Source organism: Bos grunniens, chromosome 5 (assembly GCF_055505025.1).
Source record: "Bos grunniens cultivar Pamir isolate PY7600 chromosome 5, Bosgru_T2T1.0, whole genome shotgun sequence".
NCBI lineage: Eukaryota > Metazoa > Chordata > Mammalia > Artiodactyla > Bovidae > Bos > Bos grunniens.
In genome coordinates, this window is record NC_141169.1 from 43070664 (window position 1) to 43098055 (window position 27392).

A 27392-nucleotide genomic window follows, 5' to 3' on the forward strand; every position below is an offset into this window, starting at 1 on the left:
GCAAACACCCTCTTTCAACAACACAAGAGAAGACTCTACACATGGACATCACCAGAGGCTCAATGCTGAAACCAGATTGGCTATATTCTTTGCAGTTGAAGATGGAGAAGCTCTATACAGTCAACAAAAACAAGACCAGGAGCTGACTGTGGCTCAGATCATGAACTCCTTATGGCAAAATTCACACTTAAATTGAATTCAGTAGGGAAAAGCACTAGGCCAATCAGTATGACCTAAATCAAATCCCTTATGATTATACAATGGAAGTAACAAACAGATTCAACGGATTAGATCTGATAGAGTGCCTGAAGAACTATGCAGGGAGGTTCAGGGCCTTGTACAGGAGGTGGTGGTCAAAACTATTCACAAGAAAAAGAAATACAAAAAGGCAAAATGCCTGTTTCAGGTGACCTTACAAATGGCTGAGAAAAGAAGTTAAAGGCAAAGGAGAAAAGGAAAGATATACCCATCCGAATGCAGAGTTCCAAAGAATAGCAAGGAGAGATAAGAAAGCCTTCCTAAGTAAACAATGCAAAGAAATAGAGGAAAACAATAGAATGGGAAAGACTAGAGATCTCTTCAAGAAAATTAGAGATATCAAGGAAACATTTCATGCAAAGATGGATTTGGACAGAAATGGTATGGACCTAACAGAAGCAGACGATATTAAGAAGAGGTGGCAAGAATACACAGAAGAACTATACAAAAAAGATCTTCATGACACAGATAACCACAATGGTGTGATCACTTACCTAGACCCATACATCCTGGAGTGTGAAGTCAAGTGGACCTTAGGAAGCATTACCATGAACAAAGGTAGTAGAGGTGATGGAATTCCAACTGATTTATTTCAAATCTGAAAAGATGGTGCTGTTAAAGTGCTGCACTCAATATGCCAGCAAATCTGGAAAACTCAGCAGTGGCCATAGGACTGGAAAAGCTCAGTATTCATTCCAGTCCCAAAGAACGGCAATGCCAAATAATGTTCAAACTACCACACAATTGCACTCATTTCACACGCTAGTGAAGTAATGCTCAAAATTCGCCAAGCCAGGCTTCAAAAGTACATGAACAAAGAACTTCCAGATGTTTAAGGTGGATTTAGAAAAGGCAGAGGAACAACAGAATCAAATTGCCTATGTCTGTTGGATAATAGAAAAAGCAAGTGAATTCCAGAAAAACACATGTTGCTTCATCGACTACTCAAAATTCTTTGACTGTGTGGATGACAACAAACTGTGAAAAATTCTTAAAGAGATGGGCACACCAGACCACCTCACCTGCCTCCTCAGAAACCTGTATGCAAGTCAAGAAGCAAAAGTTAGAACTGGACATGGAACAATGCACTGGTTCCAAATTGGGAAAAGAGTACGTCTAGGTTGTATATTGTCACCCTGCTTATTTAACTTATATGCAGAGTACATCATGTGAAATGCCAGGCTTTATGAAGCACAAGCTGAAATCAGGGTTGCTGGGAGAAATATCAGTAACCTCAGATATGCAGATGACACCACCCTTATTGCAGAAAGTGAAGAGGAGCCAAAGAGCCTCTTGATGAAAGTGAATGAAGAGAATGAAAAAGTTGTCTAACAACTCAACATTCAAAAAATGAAGATCATGTTATCTCGTCCCATCACTTCATGTCAAATAGATGGGGAAACAATGAAAACGGTGACAGACTTTGTTTTCTTGGGTTCCAAAATCACTGCAGTTGCTAACTGCAGCCACACAATTAAAAGATGCCTGCTCCTTGGAATAAAAGCTGACCAACCTAGGCAGCATATTAAAAAGCAGAGACATCAGTTTGTTGACGAAGGTCCATATAGAGTTGGACCATAAAGAAGACTGAGCACTGAAACATTGATGCTTTTGACCTGCAGTTTTGGAGAAGACTCTTGAGAGTCCCTTGTACAGCAAAGAGCTCAAACCAGTCAATCCTTATTATTCATTAGAAGGACTAATGCTGAAGCTGAAACTCCAATACTTTGGCCACCAATGTGAAGAGCTGACACATTAGAAAAGACCCTGATGCTGGGAAAGATTGAAGGCAGGAGAAGAGGTTGACAGAGGATGAGATTGTTGGATGGCATCATTGACTCAATGGACATGAGTTTTGAGCAAGCTCTGGGAGACGGCGAAGGACGGGGAAGCCTGGCATGCTGCAGTCCATGGGGTGGCTAAGAGTAGGACATGACTGAGTGACTGAACAATGCTGCTGCTGCTGCTGTGTGACCCCATAGACGGCAGCCTACCAGGTTCCCCTGTCCCTGGTATTCTCCAGGCAAGAACACTGGAGTGGGTTGCCATTTCCTTCTCCTATGCACTGAACAATGCTAGAGCTTTAAATTATTTATTATTAATCAAGACTTTGAAAATTGTTATGTTGACTAAAAAGGAAAAATGGTTTCTTGGACATAGCTTGATAACCTATTAAATAATCAGAATTTGAATATAAACTTATTCAACTTATTCAATTCATTTTCTGTGTTTTAGTTACTGCTGTCACTTTTAAAAGTAGATTTTTCTCATTTTTATGAGAATAAAATTAATTTTTAGCATTTTATAGGAAATTTTATGTGGAATTTTTAAAAATTGGTGTTGAAGAATTCCTAGTATCTCATAATTTTCATAATTTCCAACAGTGTTTCCTGTTGGATTCATGTTTAAGCAAACACATTTTTTACATTTCTTGTATTCCATCCTACACTTGAATCTTTTCTGTGAACTCCTGAAGTGAGTCTTGTGCTGCTTAATTTATCTGCAACATTTACTGTGTCTTCCTATGACTCATCCACTTTACGTCATCCCTTTATTATGTACCATTAAACCCACTCAGCAGTGTGTTTTCTCATGCTGTGAGATTATAGCCAGTTTTCTTCAGAGAAATCTGTCAGAGAACCTCTATCTTTAGAGATCTCATTCATGGTACTGCAAAACCTTCCAAAATACTAGCATCAGCACCAGTTTAATAATGATTGCCATTGTCTCTCTGGAAGGAAAGCATTTATTATATTTATAATGTAATATACCTGTTTGTTCCTGTTACTCACATCCAGACTTGACTGATTCCAAATAAAAGAATCAAGTAAAAAGGTAGGGACAAGTTGTGGTTAGAAAGAAGATTCTTACTCTGGGGAAGACGGGAAATTCCAGGGGTTATGGAATCAAGAGCTCTTTTGGCTACAGGGAAAGGTTATGTTCTTTATAGGTTGACTATAGCAGCTTGTGACCTGGCAATGAGTAGAAATAAAGGAGGGATCCAAGAGGGATTCATGAGTGTCCTAAGAGGTGTGAAGAGTACAGAGATAGGAACTTGAAGGCAGGTGATAATTGGAAGAGTAGCTTTTAGTTGTCTGATTGATATTGGAATCTCAGTTCTAACATAGAGTTCAAGGGTGAAATGAAGTGAAAGTGAAAGTCGCTCAGTCGTGTCCGACTCTTTGCGACCCGTGAACTAGTCCACGGAATTCTCCAGGCCAGAATACTGGAGTGGGTAGCCTTTCCCTTCTCCAGAGATCTTCCCAACTCAGGGATCGAACCCGGGTCTCCCGCATTGCAGGCGGATTTTTTACCAGCTGAGCCACATGGGTAGAGCCCATTATATGCTTAAGTTCAACAGGAGAAATCTGGGAAGAGGAATAAACCAGAAAGAGAGCTTGAAAGTAAGGCAGAAGATTCAAATAAAAGAATAGGGCTTGAGGGAGACCTTAGAACCTTAAAGCGTTGGCTTAGAGATCTGTCTCAAATGTAGCCTTGCCCTGAATGCTATGCTGAGGTGGTAAGTGTATGTAAAGGTCAAGAATCAACATGAGGAAGAAGAGGAGTACAAAGAAGGATAGAAGAATGGTTAGTCTTAAAGGTGAGCCACATACAAATTTACAATAAAGCAGTGCATGTCTTTATTGTGCAACTTTTGCATATGAAAATATAGTCAACTTGGGATGAAATTTTGACTTTCAAAGTCTTCTTGATTTTATTAAGTTCTCTAAAAATTAGATTGATACAGTTACTCTGTCTGGTTTATTTTGTTAGAAAAAATATGGGTCTGGGAATCAGATGATGTTTAAAATCCCAACTCTGCTACTAACTTGCTATGTAATATTACAAATTGATACATTTGTGTTTTATATATATATATATACATACACACACACACATATATATATGTCACATTTTTAGTATGAAGAATTTAGTCTCGGAGAAGGCAATGGCACCCCATTCCAGTACTCTTGCCTGGAAAATCCCATGGACGGAGGAGCCTGGAAGGCTGCAGTCCATGGGGTCGCTGAGGGTCAAACAGGACTGCGCGACTTCACTTTCACTTTTCACTTTCATGAATATGAGAAGGAAATGGCAACCCACTCCAAGTGTTCTTGCCTGGAGAATCCCAGGGACAGGGGATATGTCACATTTTTAATATGAAGAATTTAGTCTATAGATAAGTAAATAGCCACCATAGTGAAGTTGATAATACATAAACTTTGGGGGCAATCAGACATGGGTTTCATAGATATATAATTCGAGGAAATTACTTAAAATTCCTGAGCTCCAGTTTCCTCATCTGAAACATATGAATAATACACTTTCAAAAGGATTGTTGTTAAGAAGTAGAAATACTTAATATAATACATTTGTCATGGATAACACTGGAATTTAATAAACACTTAATAGTGGTTATTATTATTGTTTTTGTCATTATTAAATATAGTCAATATCTTTTAAGAAAAGTCTCTTAAATTGACTCACTCAATAATCTTCCTTCCATGCTGTCTCATGGAGTGTTCCATTTAGTCATTGAAAAATAATGACAAATAAGTATAATTACATATTGATATAAACTATGAAACAGAGAAGGGCATGGCAGCCCATTCCAGTATTCATGCCTGGAGAATTCCATGAACAGAGGAACCTGATGGGCTTTCAGTCCATGGGGTCACAAAGACTGAGACATGACTGAAAGGCTATAACATGCACTTAAGCTATGAAAATTAAGGTACAGACTAAAAATTAGGCTGTTTTTAATACTTTGAATTTTATCATAGATGCAGTTGAAAAATTCATGATTTTTATTCAAAGATGTTCATTCCCTTCTTTGTAGAAGAAGATTGTGGGTGATTAAAAGAATTATCAGCTATTTAATTATTGATGAAATAATCTAGTTTGGAGAAGACAAGTACTCCAGACTAAGAAGATAAGGAGAAATGAACAGATTAAAAACATACTTTGAAGGCTGATTTTTTTTTTTTTTTTTTTGTCATGCAAGTTGTTTTTAAGAATGGGCTTTGTTCCTGAAAAAATGATGGAAATAATATCATGTATGAAAAGTTAAATATTGAAGAATTATCCATTCCAAAGAACATTTTTTGCAACTTTTTTATTGTGGTGAAAAAACTATTTTTCTAATTGTGAAACATGAGAACAGCTTAAGACTTTTCCACAAAAGTAATTTGTAACTATATTCTGACCAGGTCAGATATTCTGTATTCTGACCTGGTCAAATAAGCATTATTTGAGTTCTCCATTGATTACTCTTTATATCATCATAGCCTTGATTGTTGATAAGTTGATAGTCTTGGTTCAAGAGGAAGATTTCAAGGATGACTTTCAGATTTCTTATACAAGTAACTGAGTGGATAGATGTACCATATTCTTACAAAGAAAGGATCATCCATTTCCAGGTTGAGTGGATGGGTGTACCATATTCTGACAAAAAGAAAATCATTCATTTCCAGGTTTATCACTGATCAGTAAGCTTTAGGAGTGATGGGTCATTTCAGTCTTCTGTTGTAGATGCTTGTGTTCACCTAGAGTGTAATCATCTACAAAACTTTGCTTCTGTTTGTATTTGCCTAGTCTTACTGGGTTGGGCTGATAACCTGGTGGAAAATCCTAATGGAACGAAAGAAATGATGAGACATGATCTGTGTTATTTTGAAAGTGTGTGTTAGTTTCTCAGTCATGTCGCACTCTTTGCAACCCCATGGACTGTAACCAGCCAGGCTCCTCCATCCATGGGATTTTCCAGGCACGAATACTGGAGTGGGTTGCCATTTCCTTCTCCATTATTTTGAAAGATGGTTTCTAAATTATATAGTACCTGCCTTTATTGAATAAACATTCTTAGTTTTACTTAATTTTAATTTTGGGTGAGTTTCTAAAGGGTAACTGCAATGACAATGTTTAGATACCACATTGGTGTAAATCTTCCAAAGAAATCAGTTTCTTCTTCTTCATTGCTCCTTTCTTCCTACTTCCCTTCTGTATATGGTCTTAATTTGCTAATTCTGGAGTTGAAAAATGCAGGCTTGGAATATTAGTTCTACAATTAAGCAAGGTAACTGGTGCCTTGCCCATAAGCATCTTGGTCTAAATTCTAACATACTGATGAAATCAATGTTTGGAACAAACATGTGGGGATTACCTCAGTTCCTGTGCTTAGACTCAATAGGTTCTTTATCATGAAAGCAAGTGAGATGGAGTGGTGAATTGTTTTATTTTAAATAATATCAGGGCCTAACTTGATTGAGTTCTTAGTTTAATTCAGTTCAGTTCAGTCACTCAGTCCTGTCCAGCTCTTTGCAACCCCACGGACTGCAGCACACCAGGCCTCCCTGTCCATCACCAAGTGCCGGAGTTTATTCAAACTCATGTCCATTGAGTTGGTGATGGCATCCAACCATCTCATCCTCTGTTATCCCCTTCTCCTCCCACCTTCAATCTTTCCTAGCAATAGGGTCTTTTCAAATGAGTCAGCTCTTCGCATCAGGTGGCCAAAGTATTGGAGTTTCAGCTTCAACATCAGTCCTTCCAATGAGTATTCAGTACCGATTTCCTTTAGGATAGACTGGTTGGATCTCCTTGCAGTCCAAGGGAATCTCAAGAGTCTTCCCCAACACCACAGCTCAAAAGCATCAATTCTTTGGTGCTCAGCTTTCTTTATAGTCCTACTGTCACATCCATACATGACTACTGGAAAAACCATAGCCTTGACTAGATGGATCTTTGTTGGCAAAGTAGCATCTCTGCTTTTTAATATGCTGTCTAGGTTGGTCATAATTTTTCTTCCAAGAAGTAAGCGTCTTTTAATTTCATGGCTGCAGTCACCATCTGCAGTGATGTTGGAGCCCCAAAAAATAAAGTCTGGCACTGTTTCCACTGTTTCCCCATCTATTTTCCATGAAGGGATGAGACTGGATGCCATGATCTTCATTTTCTGAATGTTGTGTTTTAAGCCAACTTTTTCACTCTCCTCTTTCACTTTCATGAAGAAGCTCTTTAATTCTTTTTCACTTTCTGCCATTAGGGTTGTGTCATCTGCATATCTGAGTTATAGATATTTCTCTTGGCTATCTTGATTCCAGCTTGTGCTTCATCCAGCCCAGGGTTTCTCATGATGTACTCTGCATATAAGTTAAATAAGCATGGTGACAATATACAGCCTTGACGAACTCCTTTTCCTATTTGGAACCAGTCTTTTGGTCCATGTCCAGTTCTAACTGTTGCTTCCTGACCTGCATACAGATTTCTCAAGAGGCAGGTCAGGTGGTCTGGTATTCCCATCTCTTTCAGAATTTTCCACAGTTTCTTGTGATCCACACAAAGGCTTTGGCATAGTCAATAAAGCAGACATAGGTGATTTTCTGGAATTCCCTTGCTTTTTCGATGATCCAGTGGATGTTGGCAATTTGATCTCTGGTTCCTCTGCCTTCTCTAAATCCAGCTTGAACATCTGGAAGCTCATGGTTCACATATTGTTGAAGCCTGGCTTGGAGAATTTTGAGCATTGCTTTACTATGGTTTTCTTATTTAGTCATTAGTTATTCTGCCAGCTAATACATATAGTAATTTCTCTCATAGAACCATTATGAGGTTCATTAGAAGATGCACTGAAACAAGGACTCTGGTGAAACTAACATACAAATAAAGGTTAAATATGCACATCTGATATACCTATCTGAATGCAGAGTTACAAAAAATACCTAGGAGATATAAGAAGACATTCCTAAGTAAACAAAGCAAAGAAATATGGGAAAACAATAGAATGGAAAAGACTAGAGATCTCTTCAAGAAAATTAGAGATACCAAGAAGACATTTCATACAAAGATGGGCACAATATAGGACAGAAACGGTATGGACCTAACAGAAGCAGAAGATACTAAGAAGAGGTGGCAAGAATACACAGAAGAACTATAAAAAAAATGATCTTAATGACCCAGATAATGACAGTGGTGTGATCACTCACCTAGAGTCAGACATCCTGAAGTGTGAAGTCAAGTGGGCCTTAGGAAGCATCACTATGAACAAAACTAGTGGAGGTGATGGAATTGAAGCTGAGCTATTTCAAGTCCTAAAAGATGATGCTGTTAAAGTGCTGCACTCAATATACCAGCAAATTTGTAAAACACAGAGTGGCCACAGGACTGGAAAAGATCCGTTTTCATTTCAATCCCAAAGAAAAGCAATGCCAAAAAATATTCAAACTACCACACGGTTGCACTCATTTAACACTCTACCAAAGTAATGCTCAAATTCTCCAAGTGTGGCTTCAACAGCATGTGAACAAAGAACTTCCAGATGTTCTAGATGGATTTAGAAAAAGAGAGGAATCAGAGATCATATTGCCCACATAATTTGGATCATGGAAAAAACAAGAGAATTCCGAGAAATCATCTACTTCTGCTTCATTGCCTATGCTAAAGCCTTTGACTGTGTGGATCACAACGAACTATGGAAATTTCTTAAAGAGTTAGGAATACCAGACCACCTTACCTGTTTCCTGAAGAACCTGTATGCAAGTCAAGAAGCAACAATTAGAACTGGACATGGAACAATGGGCTTGTTCCAAATTGGGAAAGGAGTACATCAAGGCTGTATATTGTCACCCTGCTTATTTAACTTGTATGCAAAGTACATCATGAGAAATGCTGGGCTGGAGGAAGCACAAGCTGGAATCAAGATTGCCAGGAGAAATATCAATAACCTCAGATATGCAGATGACACCACTCTTTGGCAGAAAGTAAAGAGGAACTAAAGAGCTTCTTCATGAAAGTGAAGGCGGAGAGTGAAAAAGCTGGTTTAAAACTCAACTTAGAAAAATGAAGATCATGGCATCTGTCCCACCACTTCATGGCAAATAGATGGGGAAACAATGGAAACAGTGACAAACTATTTTCTTGGGTTCCACAATCACTGCAGATGGTAACTGCAGTCATGAAATTAAAAGACACTTGCTTCTTGGAAGAAAAATTATGACCAACCTAGACAGCATATTAAAAAGCAGAGATATTACTTTGCCCACAAAGATCCATCTAGACAAAGCTATAGTTTTTCCAATAGTCATGTATGGATGTGAGAGTTGGAACATAAAGAAGGCTGGGTGCTGAAGAATTGATGCTTTTGAATGATGGTTTTGGAGAAGACTCTTGAGAGTCCCTTGGACTACAAGGAGATCCAACCAGTCCATCCTAAAGGAAATCAGTGTTGAATATTCATTGGAAGGACTGATGCTGAAGCTGAAGCTCCAATACTTTGGCCACCTGATACAAGGAGCTGACTCATTAGAAAAGACCCTGATCCTGAGAAAGATTGAATGCAGGAGGACAAGGGGATGATAGAGGACGAGAAGGTTGGATGGCATCACAGACTCAATGGACATGAGTTTGAGCAAGCTTCAGGTGATGTTGAAGGTAGGGAAGCCTGGCGTGCTGCAGTTTATGGAGCTGCAAAGAGTTGGACAGAACTGAGTGATTGAACAACAATGACAAAAGGTTGTTTGACTTCTGAATCCATGCACTTCACTGTAGCCCTGTATTACCTTCAACAAATGGATATATCTATGTGTAACTTTTAAGTAAATTTTATTATTACTTTTTTTAATACAAAAGTAAAAAGTGTCTCTGGATGGTGAAAAGAGCTTTGAAGGGACACCCATTCTGACCCAGATCATTTCAAGGATGAAGTCCTTCTCACTATTTCTCAACCACACAACTCTTCTACAATCATAGTCTAATGTCCAATTTTTCCTTGAGGTAAACAGTACACATCTCTCTAGCAGTTTCTCCTTCTTGCACCTACCTGGGTATGAAGACTTATCTGCTATTGATTAGTCTTCCTTAGGATGTGCACTGAAACTCTTTCTTTCCTGTGGCTATTAAGAATGTGGCTTCCCAGTGCCCCCAGTCTTCACTCTAGGGGGACAGCAGTAACTCTTTCTGTGGTCAACTAAGATTAATGTACTCTTCTCTAGAGGCAGTGTTAAATTTTCTCAGAGCCAACACAGTCTTAATAGGAAGTTCATAAGTTGGAAATAAGAAATCCATATCTGGTTTTAGATAGTAGTAAGTAAGTTTATCAGTTTTTTTCTGCATCTTCTGGAGAATCATTCAGTTTGAGTTCACAATGTGCTAACAAGTCACTACATGATGTTCTTTCCTGGTTACTTCTTCCATTCAGTAATGGCAGATGACTTGCCTCCATTACTAAAAATATTGCTTTCTTCCTTTTCGAAGTTTAAAAAGGAGAGAGTATTAAACATCCTGTTAGTGTTTTCCTCTCATCCTCCCTCCTTTCTTCCCTTCTTTTTTTCTGTTTTTTTTTTTTTTTTTTTTTCAGAGCAACTTTTGTGAATATTTAGCTTTGATTAGGCTATGGTTTCATTTTAGGTACAAGTAGATTCTCATGGCTTCCCTGGTGGCTCAGATGGTAAAGAATCTGCCTGCAATGTGGGAGACCAGGGTTCCATCACTGGGTTGGGAAGATCCCCTGGAGAAGGAAATGGCTACCCATTCCAGTATTCTTGCCAGAATTTCATGGACAGAAGAGCCTGGCGGGCTTCAGTCTATGATGTTGAAAAGAGTCAGACACAACTGAGCAACTTTGAGAGAGAGAGAAATTCTCATGGTTGCCTTGAGAATAAGTTCTTTGGTTGACTCTGATGAAAGACTAAACACAGAAGATGATTTAGTAAACTGACATTTCTACTAGATCTAGATCCCAACATATATTAGCAGTCACTTGCATGAATTTATTGTTTTTTTAAAAAATATACCGATTCTAGCTAACTAAATAGCTTCTCCCTTCACAGGTTGTTTTGTCCCTCTTCCTTTCACACTATTTTTGTTTGTTTGTTTGTTTTAAATTCTTTATCATCCTTTCTTATTCAAGTCCATTGGGGGAAAAAACAAACAAAAAACACCTGATATCAAGAGCCAACTCACTGGAAAAGACTCTGATGCTGGGAAAGATTGAAGGCAAAAGGAGAAGGGACTAGCAGAGGTTGAGATGTTTAGATAACACCATCAACTCAATGGGCATGAATCTGAGGAAATTCTTGGAGATAGTGAAAGATAGGGAAGCCTGGTGGCTGCCGTCCATGGGGTTACAAAGAGTCAGACATGACTTAGTGACAGAACGGTGCTCTGATTGATGTGAGGTAATACCTCATTGTAATTTTAATTTGTATTTATCTAATAATTAGTAGATAAGGAAATGGATCTTATAATTAGTGGATAAAGAAATGGAGAAGGAAATGGCAACCCCCTCCAGTGCTCTTGCCTGGAAAATCCCATGGACAGAGGGAGGAGCCTGATAGGCTACAGTCCATTGAGTTGCAAAGAGTCAGACACAACTGAGCGACTTCACTTTCACTTTGAATAATTAGTGATGTTGAGCATCTTTTCATGTTATTTTTTACTATCTCTATGTGTTGGAGAAATATCTATTTAGATCCTTTGCCCTATTTTGTTTAGGTTGTTTACTTATTTGATATTGAGTTGTTTGAGCTATTTGTGTATTTTGGAGATTAATGCCTTGTCAGTCACTTTGTGTGCATATATTTTATTTTATTTTTTGATCCACCTCCTAGAATAATGATAATAAAAATAAACGAATGGGACCTAATTAAATGTAAAAGCTTTTGAACCTCAAAGGAAACAGCAAACAAAACGAATATCTTTCTTATAAGCATATTCTCTTATAGAATCACAGTTCAATAATCAAAATCAGGAAACTTTGCAAGAAAATAATGAAGTTATATACTCCACATCTTATATTCAAATTACACCGTTTGTCCCAATTTTTATAGCTATCATTCTCTAGTCTAGAATTTTAGTCAAAAATTGTACATTGAGTTTAGTTGTCCTAATTTTTGTCACTTTTAACCTAGAATACTCAGCCTGATTTTCTTTTTTTACCTTGCCTTGTTTTGAATAAGAACTTTAGCCTTACAAAAATGTTGAGAAAATACGGCAGAGAATTTTGCATATTCCTCACCCACTTTCCTTTGATATTCATATTTTGCATTGTGTGTGTATGTTCCTTGCTTAGTCATGTCTGGTTCTTTGCAACCCCATAGACTTGTTGCAAACCAGGCTCCTGTGTCCATGGAATTCTCCATGTAAGAATACTGGAGTGGGTAACCATTACCATCTCTAGGGGAATCTTCCCAACCTAGGAATCAAACCCAGGTCTCCTGCATTGGATTTCTTTACCCTCTAAACCACGAGGGAACCCCATGTTTTACATTACTGTGATATGTTTGTCACAATATACCCATGTTGCTACACTTCCCTCATAGCTCAGTTGGTAAAGAATCTGCCTGCAATGCAGGAGACTGGGGTTCCATTCCTGGGTCAGGAGCATCCTCTGGAGAAGGAAATAGCAACCCACTCCAGTATTTTTGCCTGGAAAATCCCATGGACAAAGGAGCCTGGCAGTCTGTAGTCCATGGGGTTGCAAGAGTCAGACGTGACTTAGTGACTAAACCAAACTACAGACTTTATTAGAGTTTCACTTGTTTTTCCATGAATGTCATTTTTCTATATCAGAATTCACTTCAGGATTCCTTTTTCCATGTAGTCAGCCTCTCTCCTACTATTCTCTGTTATGTGACAATTTCTTAGTCTTTCCATGATTCGGACATCTTTGGCAGTTTGAGGAGTACTAGTCAGATATTTTGTAGAATGTTTTTCAAATTGGGATTGTCTAATATTTTTAATATGTCTAGATTGTGGTTATAAATTTGAAGGGCAAGATTACAGTGGTGTAATGCCCTTCTTATTACATCATATCAGTGTTACATGATGTCAACGTGGCTTATCACTTGTGATTGTTAGCACTGATCACTGACCAATGTGGTACATACCAGGGTAGAATTGCTCAGCATAATGGTATATCTGCCCTTTTGTTTGTATGGTCAGTTCTTAATGTATATTTCATAGATGCATGCAATACTGAGATTGTTGTATCTTCCTAATCGATTGAACCTTTTATTATTGTACAGTGATGATTTTCAGATATGTTTACCATTAATGTAGATACACTGGTTTGCACTAGTTATTTTTGTTTCCTTTAGTGTAACTTTCCATTTTTTGAATTTTCTAGATTTTTAAATTTTAATGTCTGTTTTAAATAGCTATGTATGAATTTTATTCTTTATATAGAATGACAGTTTTTGTTTTTAATCTGTAGCATTTAGTTCAACAGCTTCCCTGGTAGCTCAGTGGTAAAGAATCCACCTGCAATGCAGGAGTTGTGAGTTTGATACTTGTCATGATCATCTTGTCAGGAAGATCCCGTGAAGAAGGAAATGGCAAATCACTCAAGTATTCCTGCCTGGGAAGTCCCATCAACAGAGGAGGCTGGCGGGCTACAGTCCTATGAACAGAGGAGCCTGGCAGTCACAGAGTCAGACATGACTTAGCAGCTAAACAACAGCAATGACAGCATTTAGTTTATTAATATGTATTTTTGTAACTGTTTCTCTGGATTTAATTTGATCACTTATTTAGTGCTTCTCATGTGCTCCACTGTTTTTTCTTTAGTGTCTTTGGAATTGCTTATATTTTTAAAACATCATTCCACAATCTTCCTTATCTTTTAGATATAAAGTCCTTAAGAATTGTAGTTTCCTAAGAGTTTATAAATATTTTTATGTAACTTATCAAGTTCTATTTACTTTAAAGCATCTTGTACTTTCTTCCTGAATAATAAAAGTACATCAGGGGACTTTAACTTAAATTCTCAGTTTCCTGGTCAATGCTATCATCATTTTCATTTATTTGTTTTTTAATATTACTATTATTGATTTATCAATAATATTAAGATTTAAAATATTATATTTTTCATATTTACAACTTCCCTTATTATTTCTTTATTCATCTCATGTTTGGTTATTCTCCTTCATCTTTCAGAAATTCCTGAACAAATGTGCTTGGCTATGTTTTTGTTGGTTTTTAGTTGCTAAGTCATGTTTGACTCTTTTGTGACCCCATGGACTGTAGCCCCCCAAATTCCTCTGTCCATGGGATATTCTAGGCAAGAGTTCTAGAGTGGGTTGCCATTTCCTTCTCCAAGGGATCTGCCCAACCCAGGGATTGAACTTATATCTCCTGCATAGTGAGGCGGATTCTTTACCACTGAGCCACCACAGAAGCCCATTCTTGACTATAAATTCACTCAATTCTATTTTGTTTAAAAATCTGAGGTGCATACTTGTTCTTAAAAGGGATATATACAGTCCTAGGGTAACAGTTATTTTCTTTTGAAACCATTCAAGAAATTTTTTCAATTGTCTTTTATTTTCCAATGCTCCTTCTCAGTAGTCAGCTCTAGTAGTCCTATTTTTTCTCCATATATTCCTGATTATTTTTATAGTTATTTGCTAGTTCCTCATATTTCCATTCTTCTCTTTACGTTTTAGGTATAGTATACATACTTAGAAGCTTCCCAGGTGGTGCTAGTGGTAAAGAACCTGTCTGCCAATGCAGGAGACATAAGAGACTCAGGTTCCATCCCTGGGTTGGGAAGGTCCCCTGGAAGAGGGCATGGCAACCCACTCGAGTATTCTTGCCTAGAGAATCCCATGGACAGAGGAGCCTGGCAGGCTATAGTCCATAGGGTCACAGAGTCTAACAGGACTGAATGTCGTGTATATTATGCATAATATTTTTAGTGTTTAAGTCTGTGTTAGATTTTGTAGCCTTCTTTCTCTGGAGACTCTAAAATATGGTACATTTTTTCTTTAGAGTTTTGAGATATTTTTAAATGAGCTCACATATATTTTTACACTTTAATGTGATAGTATTTTGAGATGTGGTTTGAATGCAAACCCTTCCACAGAGATTTTTCATTTACCAAGTAACTGTGATCACTTGAATTAAGCCAAATTCTCAGTTTAAAGTTTGTCACTACTCTAGTAGTGAAAATTAAGATGGCAAGCCTGATTGAGGTCTGAATTATTAGGAGACATTTTTTCTATTTCATTAATCACCACATTTTAAGGCATGGATTTATTTTGTAGATCCTGTCAAAGAGAATGTTTATGTCTAATTCATGCTACAATCAGGCAATATAGTCTTCATGATCCAAGCTTTATGCTGTGAAATTGCTTATTTATTGAATTTCCCACCTTGTGAATCCTTACTCACCTTTTGCCTGGGAGGAGGGTTCTCATTTTTATGCCCTAAGGAGCCATAAAAAACAAGCATAAGAGTAAACACTCTAGGGTTTACTTCTGTTCATCTTTCTGGCTTTACATCTTCAGTTTCTGATTAGTCCTTACTTATTTTGATGGTTTTTCCAGAGCATTTATAAATACTATTTGCAAATTTTATTCAGCATTTTAAATTATTTTCAGGTAGATGTTCAGTCAAGATGCTTTAGTTTGCCATAATATTGAAAGTATAAATCTTGTGATTCACAAACAGAGAAAGGAATTTTTTTTTAATTCAGCAGTATTATAAAAATTAACTGATTACTGATGATGGAAGGATACTAAAAATGATGTTTTAATTATTCTAAGAAAAAATGTGCAAGGATAAAGTAACTTACCTTTTAATCATAAAGATCTGGAGAAAATGTCACATGCAAACTGGCATAGATTTTTAGAGATGAATCATATTTTTGAAGACAAAAACACTCATTTTATTCTAATTCAATAACCTATAGTTCCCTAGAAAAGCAGAAGAGTCTGGACTATGATTTGTGACAGGAAAAAAGAAACATGAAGTATACCTTTAGATCATTAGGATTAGTCTTTGAAAGATTCCCTCAGGTAAAGCAGGGAACTGTGAACATACCTTGCATTCTCCTAGTGCACTTTGCTTTTGGTGTCAGCAAGTTTTTGAGCATAAATATTATATGCCATAGACATATAGAAAGAAAATTGAGTGGAAGTATTGCTTTGCATAATTTTGCTTATGTATTATATACTTTCCTAAAACAATGAGTGCCTGTTATTAACAGATATTTAAATCTGTTGGTTTACAAGGGATTTATAGGATGAATTTTGCTCTAATAGAGTTTATAATCAACTTGAGGAAAGAGGGTTAAAAACATGGTATTGTAATAATTTAGGAAAAATTAAATGCTCAAGTTATGGAACTGGCTTTAAATGCGATAGAAATGCAGAGAAGGCCAAGTTTTGTGTGAGGTTGACTGGGATAAAGTTTCCTGGGACAAGTAAAACTTCATCTGGGATGTATGGAGTTTGAGGCAGAATAGGGAAGAGTTTATTCTTACCATCTTCTGCTTGACCACGTTCAATTTACTTTGATTCATGGACCTAACATTCCAGGTTCCTATGCTATACTGTTCTTTGTAGCTTCAGATTTTACTTTCATCTCCAGACGTATCCACAACTGGGAGTTGTTTCTGCTTTGGCCCACACACTTCATTCTTTCTGGGGCTATTTGTAGTTCTCTTCTGCTCTTCTCCAGTAGCGTATTAGACACGTTAAGACCTGGGGGACTCATCTTTTGGTATCATATCTTAGCAACAGTTAGAACCCTGGTATGAAACAACTGATTCAATATTGAGAAAGGAGTATGACAGGGCTATCTGCTATCACCCTGTTTGTTTAACCTATACACTGAGCACATCATGAGAAATGCCAGGCTGGATGGTTACAAGCTGAAATCAAGATAGGCAGGAGAAACATCAACATCCTCAGATATGCAAATGATACCACTCTAGTGGCAGAAAGCTAAGAGGAACTAAAGAGCCTCTTGATGAGGGTAAAGGAAGAGAGTGAAAGAGTCAACTTAAAACTACTAAAAAAACTAAGTTCATGGCATCCAGCCCCATTACTTCATGGCAAATAAAGGGGGAAAATGTGGAAGTAGTGACAGATTTCCTCTTCTTGGGCTCTGAAATCACTGCAGATGGTGACTGCAGCCATGAAATCAGAAGATATTTGCTTCTTGGCAGGAAAGCGATGACAAACCTAGACAGTGTGTTGAAAAGCAGAAGCATTACTCTGCCAACAAACGTCTGTATAGTCAAGACTATAATCTTCCTAGGGGTCATGTACGGTTGTGAGAGCTGGACAATAAAGAAAGTGAAGCACAGAAGAATTAATGCCTTCAAACTGTGGTGCTGGAGAAGACACTTCAGAGTCCCTTGGACAACAAGATCAAACCAGTCAGTTTTAAGGGAAATAAACCCTGAATACTAGTTGGAAGGACTGATGCTGGGGCTGAAGCTCCAGTATTTTGGTCATCTGACTGGAACAGCTGACTCATTGGAGAAGTCCCTGATGCTGGGAAAGATTGAGGGCAGAGAAGAGGGCGTCAGAGGATGAGATGGCTGGATGGCATCACTGAAGCAATAGACATGAACTTGGGCAAACTTCGGGAGATGGTGGGGGACAGGGAGGCCTGGCGTGTTGCAGTCCATGGGGTCACAAAGAGTCAGACATGACTAGATGACTGAACAACAACAGGGAAGAGTTTTAACACACTGTAGTATGCTAAGGTGTAGGAACCGGCACAAAGGAAAAATAAGCCCAAATAAATAACCATATTGAAAGAAGAAAGAAATATTGAAAACCAAATTAGGAATACATTGTAATCACATAATAGATGTCTTAGAAGTCATGGGAGAATATTTCTCATAGATACTGTGTTATATTGTATTAATTATCTATTAGAAACAGTATGAAGCTATTGGAGATTCCTGGGCAAAGTACTGAAATGTTGAAAAGATTTATTAGTAAGTGTGAATCTATTAGTAAGTGTGGATCTATTAGTAAATGTGGTTTTATTAGTAGTAGGATAAACTCAAGTTTGAAACAGGATATATTTTATTAGAGCACAATTATTAGTAGTATGCTTTTTTTTGTTTATATAAAAATAGCATATATATTTAATATTAATTTATTTTCTATATATAGAAATGTCATTGTGTTTAAATATGCTTTTTGTTGTTTTAGAGGAATTCCAGGGAAGAAATGTGGTACAATCATACTTACAGCAGAGGAATTAAACTGTTGCAGAGTAAGTAAATATTTCTTTGGATTAGACAGTAGTTCCAAAACTTCTTTGAAATGGTATTTCTCAAACTATATTTAAATGATTATTCTTGAGTAATTTTAGCAAAAATAATTAAAACTAAATTATATAATTCTATGATTCATAAAAATATTATTTTAGGTAGTACTTTAGCTAGAGAGGCTACATTCTATAGTCCAGTTTTAACAGTCTTTTTAATGAATAGAAATTGTTAAAATAAAACCTAATATCATTTTGGGGTGGCTAATCAATTGTATTAGTTAAATTTTTGTAAAAATTTGAAGATTTTATGTGTGACCCTGAAGAAATATTTCTAGTCAATTGTCTGTAACCATTTTGTGTAACATACTTGTTTTTCTGTATTTCTGACTGAATTAATTCAGTATTTATATGTGGGGTCATATTTTCTTAGCTTGGGAAGCCCACATTTATAGAAATAACCAGCTACCACTCCAACTGAGTGTAATAACATAGAGTGTATATTTATTAATCTTAGAAAATGACTAGTTTTAGTTGTGATTTGTGGACCTCATCAGCTTTCATACTTCTTGTCTCTGAATTTGTATATGTGTATGATAATCTGTGTTTATATGATGAAGGATACATATTCTTTATTGTGACATTAAAATGCTATTTTGACAAAATCTTGATATTATTTTGTATAACTGTGCTAATGAACAAACTGTTTTAAGTTCTGTTTTGTAATAGGTGTAACATATCAAGGGCATAGATTGAGAGTATTGCCAGTCTGCATCTTAAACATATTTTGCTTTCAATTCTGTTGTTTAATTTGGAGAAACAGAAAACTATAAAGCTTCCATGCAAATGAAGTGGAATATGTTATTTAGTGATCTAGAGGCATTTTCACCACTCTTTATGAAAATAAAGCTTTAAAACATCTGAAATTTCCTTTCAATATATTTATTAATAATACTAATTATTTTTTACATATTTCCCATACTTAAAAATTATAGATCTAGAATTTTTTAATTTTTAGGAATCTTGACCTAACTTCACATATGCATCTTACATTCTTATTCTTAGCTAAAGACACTGATAATCAGCATCAGTGAAATAATATAGCTGTGCTAGTAGAGTAGAAGAAACAAGTGTGTTCAAAGCAGTGATCATAGTTAACTTCAGAAGTGAGAATGTGTTTTATTTATTTTTTTAACTTTTTATTTTATATTGAAGTATAGCCAATTAACAATGTTGTGATAGTTTTAGTGGACAGCAAAGAGACTCAGCCATATATATAAATGTCGCCATTCTCTTCCAGACTTCCCTACCATTCATGCTGCCACATAACGTTGAGCAGAGTTCCCTGTGCTACATAGTAGGACCTTGTTGATTTTCTATTTTAAATATAGCAGTGTGTACCTGTTGATCCCAAAATTCCTAAATGTCCCTTCCCCCCACCCATCCCCCTAGCAACCGTAAGTTAAGTCTGTGAGTCTGTTTCTATTTTGTAGATAAGTTCATTTGTATTATTTCCTTTTAGATTCCACATATGAGGGATGTCATAGAATGTTTCTCAGTCTCTGTCTGACTTAGTTCACTTAGCATGACAGTTTCTAAATTCATCCAAGTTTTAAGTATTTTATGGTACTTTAAAAGTATCAGGCATTATCAATTAAAATTTGTCATGAAATAATTTTATTTCATATTAGAAATTATCAAATTGACAAGTACTTTCTTGAAAACACATTGCCAGTTGTTAGCTTGAGCATACAATGTAGAATCAGGACACCTAAATTTCAGTATGTCTCTTTCACTATTTGGCTGAGTGAAAAGTTTTGGAGCTTTAATTTCTACATTTTTAAACTGCTAAAAGACTTCATACAGGTGCACTTCATTTTATTGTGCTTCACTTTATTGCATAGTGCATATATTGTATTTTTTGCAAATTGAAGGACTGTCATAGACCTGTGGTGAAAAAGTCTTTTGTCACCATTTTTCTAGTAGTATTGCTCACTCTAATCTCTGTGTCACATTTTATTAGTTTTTTCAAAATATCAAAATTTCTCATTATAACGTTTGTTATAGTGATCTGTGATCAGGGGTCTTCAGTGTTGCTATTGTAATTGTTTTGGGGCACCAAGAAATTAATAAAAGTGTCTGTGCTGCCTGCTCCATGAACTGGCCATTCCCCCATCTCTCTCCCTCTTGCCAGGCATCCTTATTCTCTGAGATACAACAATATAGTAATTAGGACAGTTAATATCCCTATATCGGACACAACTGAGCGACTTCACTTTCGCTTTTCACTTTCATGCACTGGAGAAGGAAATGGCAACCCACTCCAGTGTTCTTGCCTGGAGAATCCTGGGGACCGGAGAGCCTGGTGGGCTGCCATCTATGGGGTTGCACGGAGTCGGACATGGCTGAAGCAACTTAGCAGCAGCAGCAGCATGCTCTATTAATGAAACAATAAGGCCTGATTGACAGCATATCTGTTTACAACATGGTTTACTGAATTTTATAAATTAATTAATTAATTTTAATTGGAGGATAATTACTTTACAATATTATGACAGTTTCTGCCAAACATAAAAGTTTCAGCCACATGTATACAGTTGTCTCCCCATCCTGAATCCCTCACCAACCTCCCTCCCCACCCCTATCCCTCCGAGTTGTCCCAGAGCACTGGCTCTGGGTGCCCTGCTTCATGCATCAAACTTGCACTGGTCATCTACTTTACATATGGTAATATAAATGCTTCAATGCTATTCTCTCAAATCATCCTACCCTCGCCTTCTCCCACAGAGTCCAAAAGTCTGTTCTTTACATCTGTGTCTCTTTTGCTACCCTGCATGTCAGATCATCACTACCTAATTTCTAAATTCCATATATATGTGCTAATATACAGTATTTGTCTTTTTCTTTCTGACTTTCTTCACTCTGTATAATAGGCTCCAATTTCATCCACCTCATTAGAACTGCCTCAAATGTGTTCTTATTTATAGCTGAGTATTTAAGCCCATGAGCTTCCCAGGTGGTGCTAGTGATAAAGACCCCACCTGACAATGCAGGAGACATAAGAGATCCAGGTTCGATCCCTGGGTTGGGAAGATCCCCTGGAGAAGTGCATGGAAACCCACTCAAGTATTCTTGCCTGGAGAATCCCGTGGACAGAGGAGCCTGGCAGGCTACAGTTCGTTCATAGGGTCATACAGAGTCGGACATGACTGAAGTGATTTAGCACAGCACAGCACATTTAAGCCCACTGTTGTGACCTATTGCTCAGAAAAAAAAAGGTTCCTTTCAAAATAATACTGCTTATTTACAATGCACCTGGCCACATAAGAGTTCTGATGGAGATGTATGAGTTTGATGTTATTTTCATGCTTACTAACACACTAATTCTGCAAACCATGGCTCAAGGAGTAAGTTTGACTTTCAATTCCTGTTACTTAAGAAATAATACATTTCATAAAGTTATAGCTTCCACATTCCATAAAGTTATATGAAATAATACATTCCATAAAGTCATAGTGATTCCTCTAATAGATCTGGGCAAAGTCAATTGAAAATCTTCTAAGAAGAATTCACCATTCTAGATGCCATTAAGAACATTCATAATTCATGGGGAGAGGCATAGATATCAACATTAACAGGAGTTTGAAAGAAGTTGATTCCAACCCTCACAAGAGGATGACTTTGAGGGGTTTAAGACTTCAGTGGAGGAAGTAACTGATGATATTGTGAAAATGGCAAGAGAATTAGAATAGAAAGTGGAGCCTGAAGATATGACTAAATTGCTGAAATCTCATGATAAGACTTGAATGGATGACAAATTGCATCTTATGGATGAACAATGAAAGTGGGTTCTTCAGATGGAATCTACTGGTAAAGATGCTGTGAAAGTTATTGAAAGGACAACAAAGGTTGTAGAATATTATATGTACTTAGTTGACAAAGCAGCAGCATGATTTGTGTGGATTGACTTTGGTTTTGAAAGAAGTTCCAACTACGGGGAAAATGCTAGCAAATAGCTTTGCGTGCTACAGGGAAATCAATCCTGAAAGGAAGAGTCAATTGATGGGGCAAATTTCATTGTTGTCTTATTCTAAGAAATCACCACAGCTACCCCATACTTCAAGAACCATCACCCTTATCAGCAAGCATCTGTTGACATCAAGTCAAGGCCCTCCACCAGCAAAAATATTGTGACTTGCTGAAGACTCAGATGATAGCATTTTTAGCAATTAAGTATTTTTAAATCAAGGTATGTATATTGTTTCCTTAGACATGTGCTACTGAACACTTAGTAGACAAAGTAGCGTGAGCAATAACTTTTATGCGCACTGGGAAAGCAAAAAATTGATGTGACTTGCTTTATTGTGATAGTCACTTTATTGTGGTGGTCTGGAACAGAATCCACAATATCTTCGAGATGTGTATGTATCTCCCACAGGTGGTACTTTGCAGAATTAAAAAGGGACTGTATTTCTTTCTTGAGAGAGGAAAAGAGCTGGAGGAATCAGACACCCCAAGTTCAGACTATGCTACAAAGCTGTAGTCATCAAAACAGTATGGTACTGGGACAGAAATAGACATAGAGATGAATGGAACAGGATAGAGAAAACAGAGACAAACCAACACACCTGTGCCCAATTAATGTATGAGAAAGGAGGAAAGACTATGCACTATGGGAAAGACAATCTCTTCAACAAATGGTGCTAGGAAAACTGGACACTTACATGTAAAAAAATGAAATTAGATCATTCCATATACAAAAATAAGCTCAAAATGGATCAAAGACCTAAATGTGAGACCAAACACTATGGAGTTTTATAGACAGAACACTCACTGACATGAATTGCAGCAGTATCTTTGTCTGTATCCCAGAGTAATGGGAAAGAAAACAAAGATAAACAGATGGGACCTACTTACACTCAAAAGCTTTACACAGCGAAGAAAACAGTAAACAAAATGAAAAGATAACCCACAGATTGGGAGAAAATATTTGCAAATGAAATGACCCACAAGAGATTAGTCTCTAAGATTTACAAATAGCACATGAGGCTTAACATCATCTAAGCAAAGAACCTAAACAAAAAACACACAGAAGACCTAGATAGCCAACAGGCAAATGAACAGATGTTCAACCTTGCTAATTATTGAAGAAATATAAATCAAACTTAGAATCAAAATGGATATCTTAAAAAAATCCACCAACAGTAAGTGCTAGAGAGGGTGTTTCAAGAAGGGAACCCTCCCACACAATTGGTGGAAATGTAAATTGCTACAGCCATTATGGATAACAGTATGGAGATTCCTTAAAACACTAAATTTAGAACTACCATATAACCCTGCACTTCCATTCCTGGGCATATGTCCACAGAAAAACATTATCTGAAAAGGTACATATACTCCAATGTTCATCTCAAAATTTCTACAATAGCCAAGACAAGGAAACAACCTAAATGGCCATCAACAGAGAAATGGATAGAAAAGATATGGTACATATAAACAATGAAATATCACTTTGCTATTAAAAAAAAATGAAATAATGCCATTTACAGCAACATGGATGGATCTAGAGAGTGACATACTGAGTGAAGTCAGTCAGACAGAGAAGGAGAAATATTGTATTACATGCCTTAGTTGTGGAATCTAAAAAGAAATGATACTAATGAACTTATTTACAACACAGAAACAGACACAGACTTAGAGAACCAACTTATGGTTGCTAGGGGAGAAGGATGGAGGGAAGCAATACTTAGAGAGTTGGAGATCAACATGTACATACTACTATATTAGAAATGGATATCCAACAATGTCCTACTGTATTAAAAAAGGGGGCATATTAGAGAAATGGATAAATTATAAATTTATACAAATGTTTACTTGTAGTGTGGCAATCCTAATTATTTCAACTTAGTATTCCATAGTTTATTTCAAATGCAACTCTTGTGATATATCTTATCAAATTCTAGGATAGATATTAATTTTGAAGTCATATTGGAAATGTTTCCTCACTCAGTATTTTTAAATAGCTTCAAATTGTCCATAAATAATGTTTTTCATTCTGATTGATTTAACAATATTCACAAAATGTATAATATGCTATCCATGGTAAGGAAGCTTGTAATAGAATGGCAAGAAAAATAACAACAAGCAACCTTTGTCTTTTTATTCAACACACATGTATTTTTTTGAAAACAATATACATTAATCAGATGATTCTGTAGGCAAATATTGATTTTACCATGGAGAATCTAATTTATATTGGGTGGAGGTAACCAAGACTCTTTGAGAAAATTCCTTTTTAGCTTCAGTTCAGTTCAGTTCAGTTGCTCAGTTGTGTCTGACTCTTTGCGACCCATGAATCGCAGCACACGAGGCCTCCCTGTCCATCACCAACTCCTGGAGTTCACTGAGACTCACGTCCATCGAGTCAGTGATGCCATCCAGCCATCTCATCCTCTGTCGTCCCCTTCTCCTCCTGCCCCCAGTCCCTCCCAGCATCAGAGTCTTTTCCAATGAGTCAACTCTTCGCATGAGGAGCCCCAAGTAATGATAAAGATTTCCAGCAGTACAAGCAACTTATATTGGGCCCAAAGAGAGAAAGAGTGTATCCAGTGTGTGTCAGCAAGGGGATGGGAGTTGGGGAATGACTGAAATAAAACTTTATCAGATGAATATGGAAAAAGTTGGTCAGAGTTTTTTTGGTGTTGAGCTTTTGTAGACTATGTTAAAGATTCTGTGCTTATCCAAGGAAAGGCTTAAATAATTTTAAGTTATGAACAAAATTATTTATTTGATGTTTTAAGTCTATTATTCTCCCTGCTGAATGGAGAATCGATTGGATAGGTCCAAGAGCAGAAGAGGGAGAAGTGAACAAATGCCACTGTGCATATCCAGGTGATTGAAGATTTGATAAATGTTTTAGAGATAGCATCTTGCAACTTGGAGATGAACTAGGTAAGAGGTCAGGAAAGGGAATAGGCAAGGACAACTTCCTTGAGCACTTTGGGCGGATGACGAGTCATTCATTGAATCTGGAAAAATTACAGAACATGTTTGGTTTGAACTTGTTAGAACTTGTTAGAAATGTGAAACATTTAAGTGCATTTCTTCATTAGGAAGTTTGTTATATTAGCGTGGAGTGTTAAAGAAAGTCTTAAAATTCTCTCAGGGTGCATTAAGCATAAGAGTTTAGAAAAATGTAATGATGTTCTTATATTTCTAAAAGTAAGTGAATGCTTGTGTTTTCCCCAGAAATTAGATTTCGTGTTTGATATAGATGGAATCTCTCCTGTTATTATCCTGAGTAATTCCAAAAATATTTTCCACAAGTTTATATCATTTGGTGCATTGAAAGCAATATTTTATTTTGAGTTATTCATTTTCCAAGCCTTATGAAATATAATTTGAAAAACTACAATTTGGTATTACATTTACCAATGATCGGGCTTCCCAGTTGGTGCTAGTGGTAAAGAAACCCCCTGTCAATACAGGAGATATAAGAGACGTGGGTTGGATCCCTTTGTTGGGAAGATCACCTGGAGAAGGAAATGTCAACCCTCTCCAATATTCTTGCCTGGAGAATCCCATGGACAGAGGAGCCTGGTGGGCTACAGTCCATGGGGTTGCAAATAGTTGGACATGACTGAAGTGTCTTAACATGCATGCGCACGTTAACAGTGATCATATGAAAATTCATTTTACTCTTTGAAGTGTAATTCACCATCCATTTGAAATATACACAGTTCAGAATTCTACTGTGTATTTTAAGTGCATCATAATATTTTTTTGGTAATTTATGTTTTGTTTTAGGTGCTTTGGAAGAATGTCTTAGAGAAGTCATTTATTTCTGTGGCAAGACTAATGTCTTTGTCCCATGTTCTTGGAAAATCACCTCTCTCCTAAGGGCATTTTAATATATGTGAAGATGAGAGGGAAAGAAAAGAAACAGAAAAGTAAAACCAGTCCTTCCTTTTCAATTTGCCTTGATTTTATGTTTTATTTTCAGGGTGACTCTATCATTATTTCCTTAAAGAAATTTTTGATTTTTTAACCTCAAATTGATCATGGTTGCAAAGTTTGAGTTGATGGTGATATCCATATTTTTATTTTCTCTGTTCTTTCAGTTTTCTTGAAAATATTTATTGTTACTATGCCAGCTTAGGCATGTATTTCCTTCTCTATTATGGGTGTTCAACTGGTAAAGTTGAACTTCTATATGACTTCTATATGTTAAATAACAAAGTAAAATAATACCCCCCAATGCTTTTGAAATCCAGAAATCTGGAGTTATAAACTTCTCGGAAACCATCTCTTCATTCCCAGACTCTAGCCTAAGCATTCCTTGAGAAATGTTTGCTGAGTAAGAATATGAATGGATTAATCAATGAAAAAGACAGATAGCATCACCTCTTGAATGGAGTTCTGGAATCGCTGAAAGAAAATAAGGAGAATTAGGTGGATGCTTAGTAACTTTTGTTGAACTCTGCAAAATGAAGCAGTGAATGAGAGAGTGCCTTTTTAATCTTTGTCAACATTTTCACCAAGCAGTATTTAAAAATGTGACCTTTTGATTTAATATGAATTACTTTGACTCTTCCATCTTCAAAAATTAACATCTGCTTTCATTTAAAGAAAAACAAATCCAGAATACCGATTTTAATTTTTAAATTACTATATAATTTATACCTTTTAAATATGTTTATCATCACTGAATAATGTTTAACTTCCTTGATTTATGATACCTCACCTTGTTTAAGTTAGTTATGAGGATTATAAGTCCTTGAGTATATAAATTGATAAAAATATTTGGTTTTATATAATAATTAGTATAGAAATAAGTGATTTAAATTGGGGGTGAAATGAAAGTGCTTAACTAAAAGCCCAATATAATACAAATTATTTTTAAATGTAGCTATGGAGAAATTGTGGTGCACTTTTGCTTAATTAAGAAGGAACCTTATCCCCCATTTAGATAGCAAACTATGTTGTCAGTCTGGATCTGTCTTATGCTTCATCTAATCATCTGATACATCTCAATATCTAATACATGGTAGATAATAGTAGATGCTTAACAAATATTTCCTGAGGAAATTTAAAAAAAAAAAAAAAACTTCTAAAAATGTGTACCT

General features: G+C 36.5%; 1 protein-coding gene across 7 annotated transcripts in view; it reads left to right on the top strand.

The window, feature by feature from the left end:
• CPNE8 (copine 8) overlaps positions 1–27392 on the top strand; it is a 272491-nt gene that overhangs the window by 113980 nt on the left and 131119 nt on the right. For all 7 annotated transcript variants that reach the window (XM_086399950.1, XM_086399952.1, XM_086399951.1 and 4 more), the window contains one exon: positions 18210–18273. In XM_086399950.1, coding sequence (XP_086256076.1) covers positions 18210–18273 — 64 coding nt within the window. The remainder of the gene's footprint in view (positions 1–18209; positions 18274–27392) is intronic.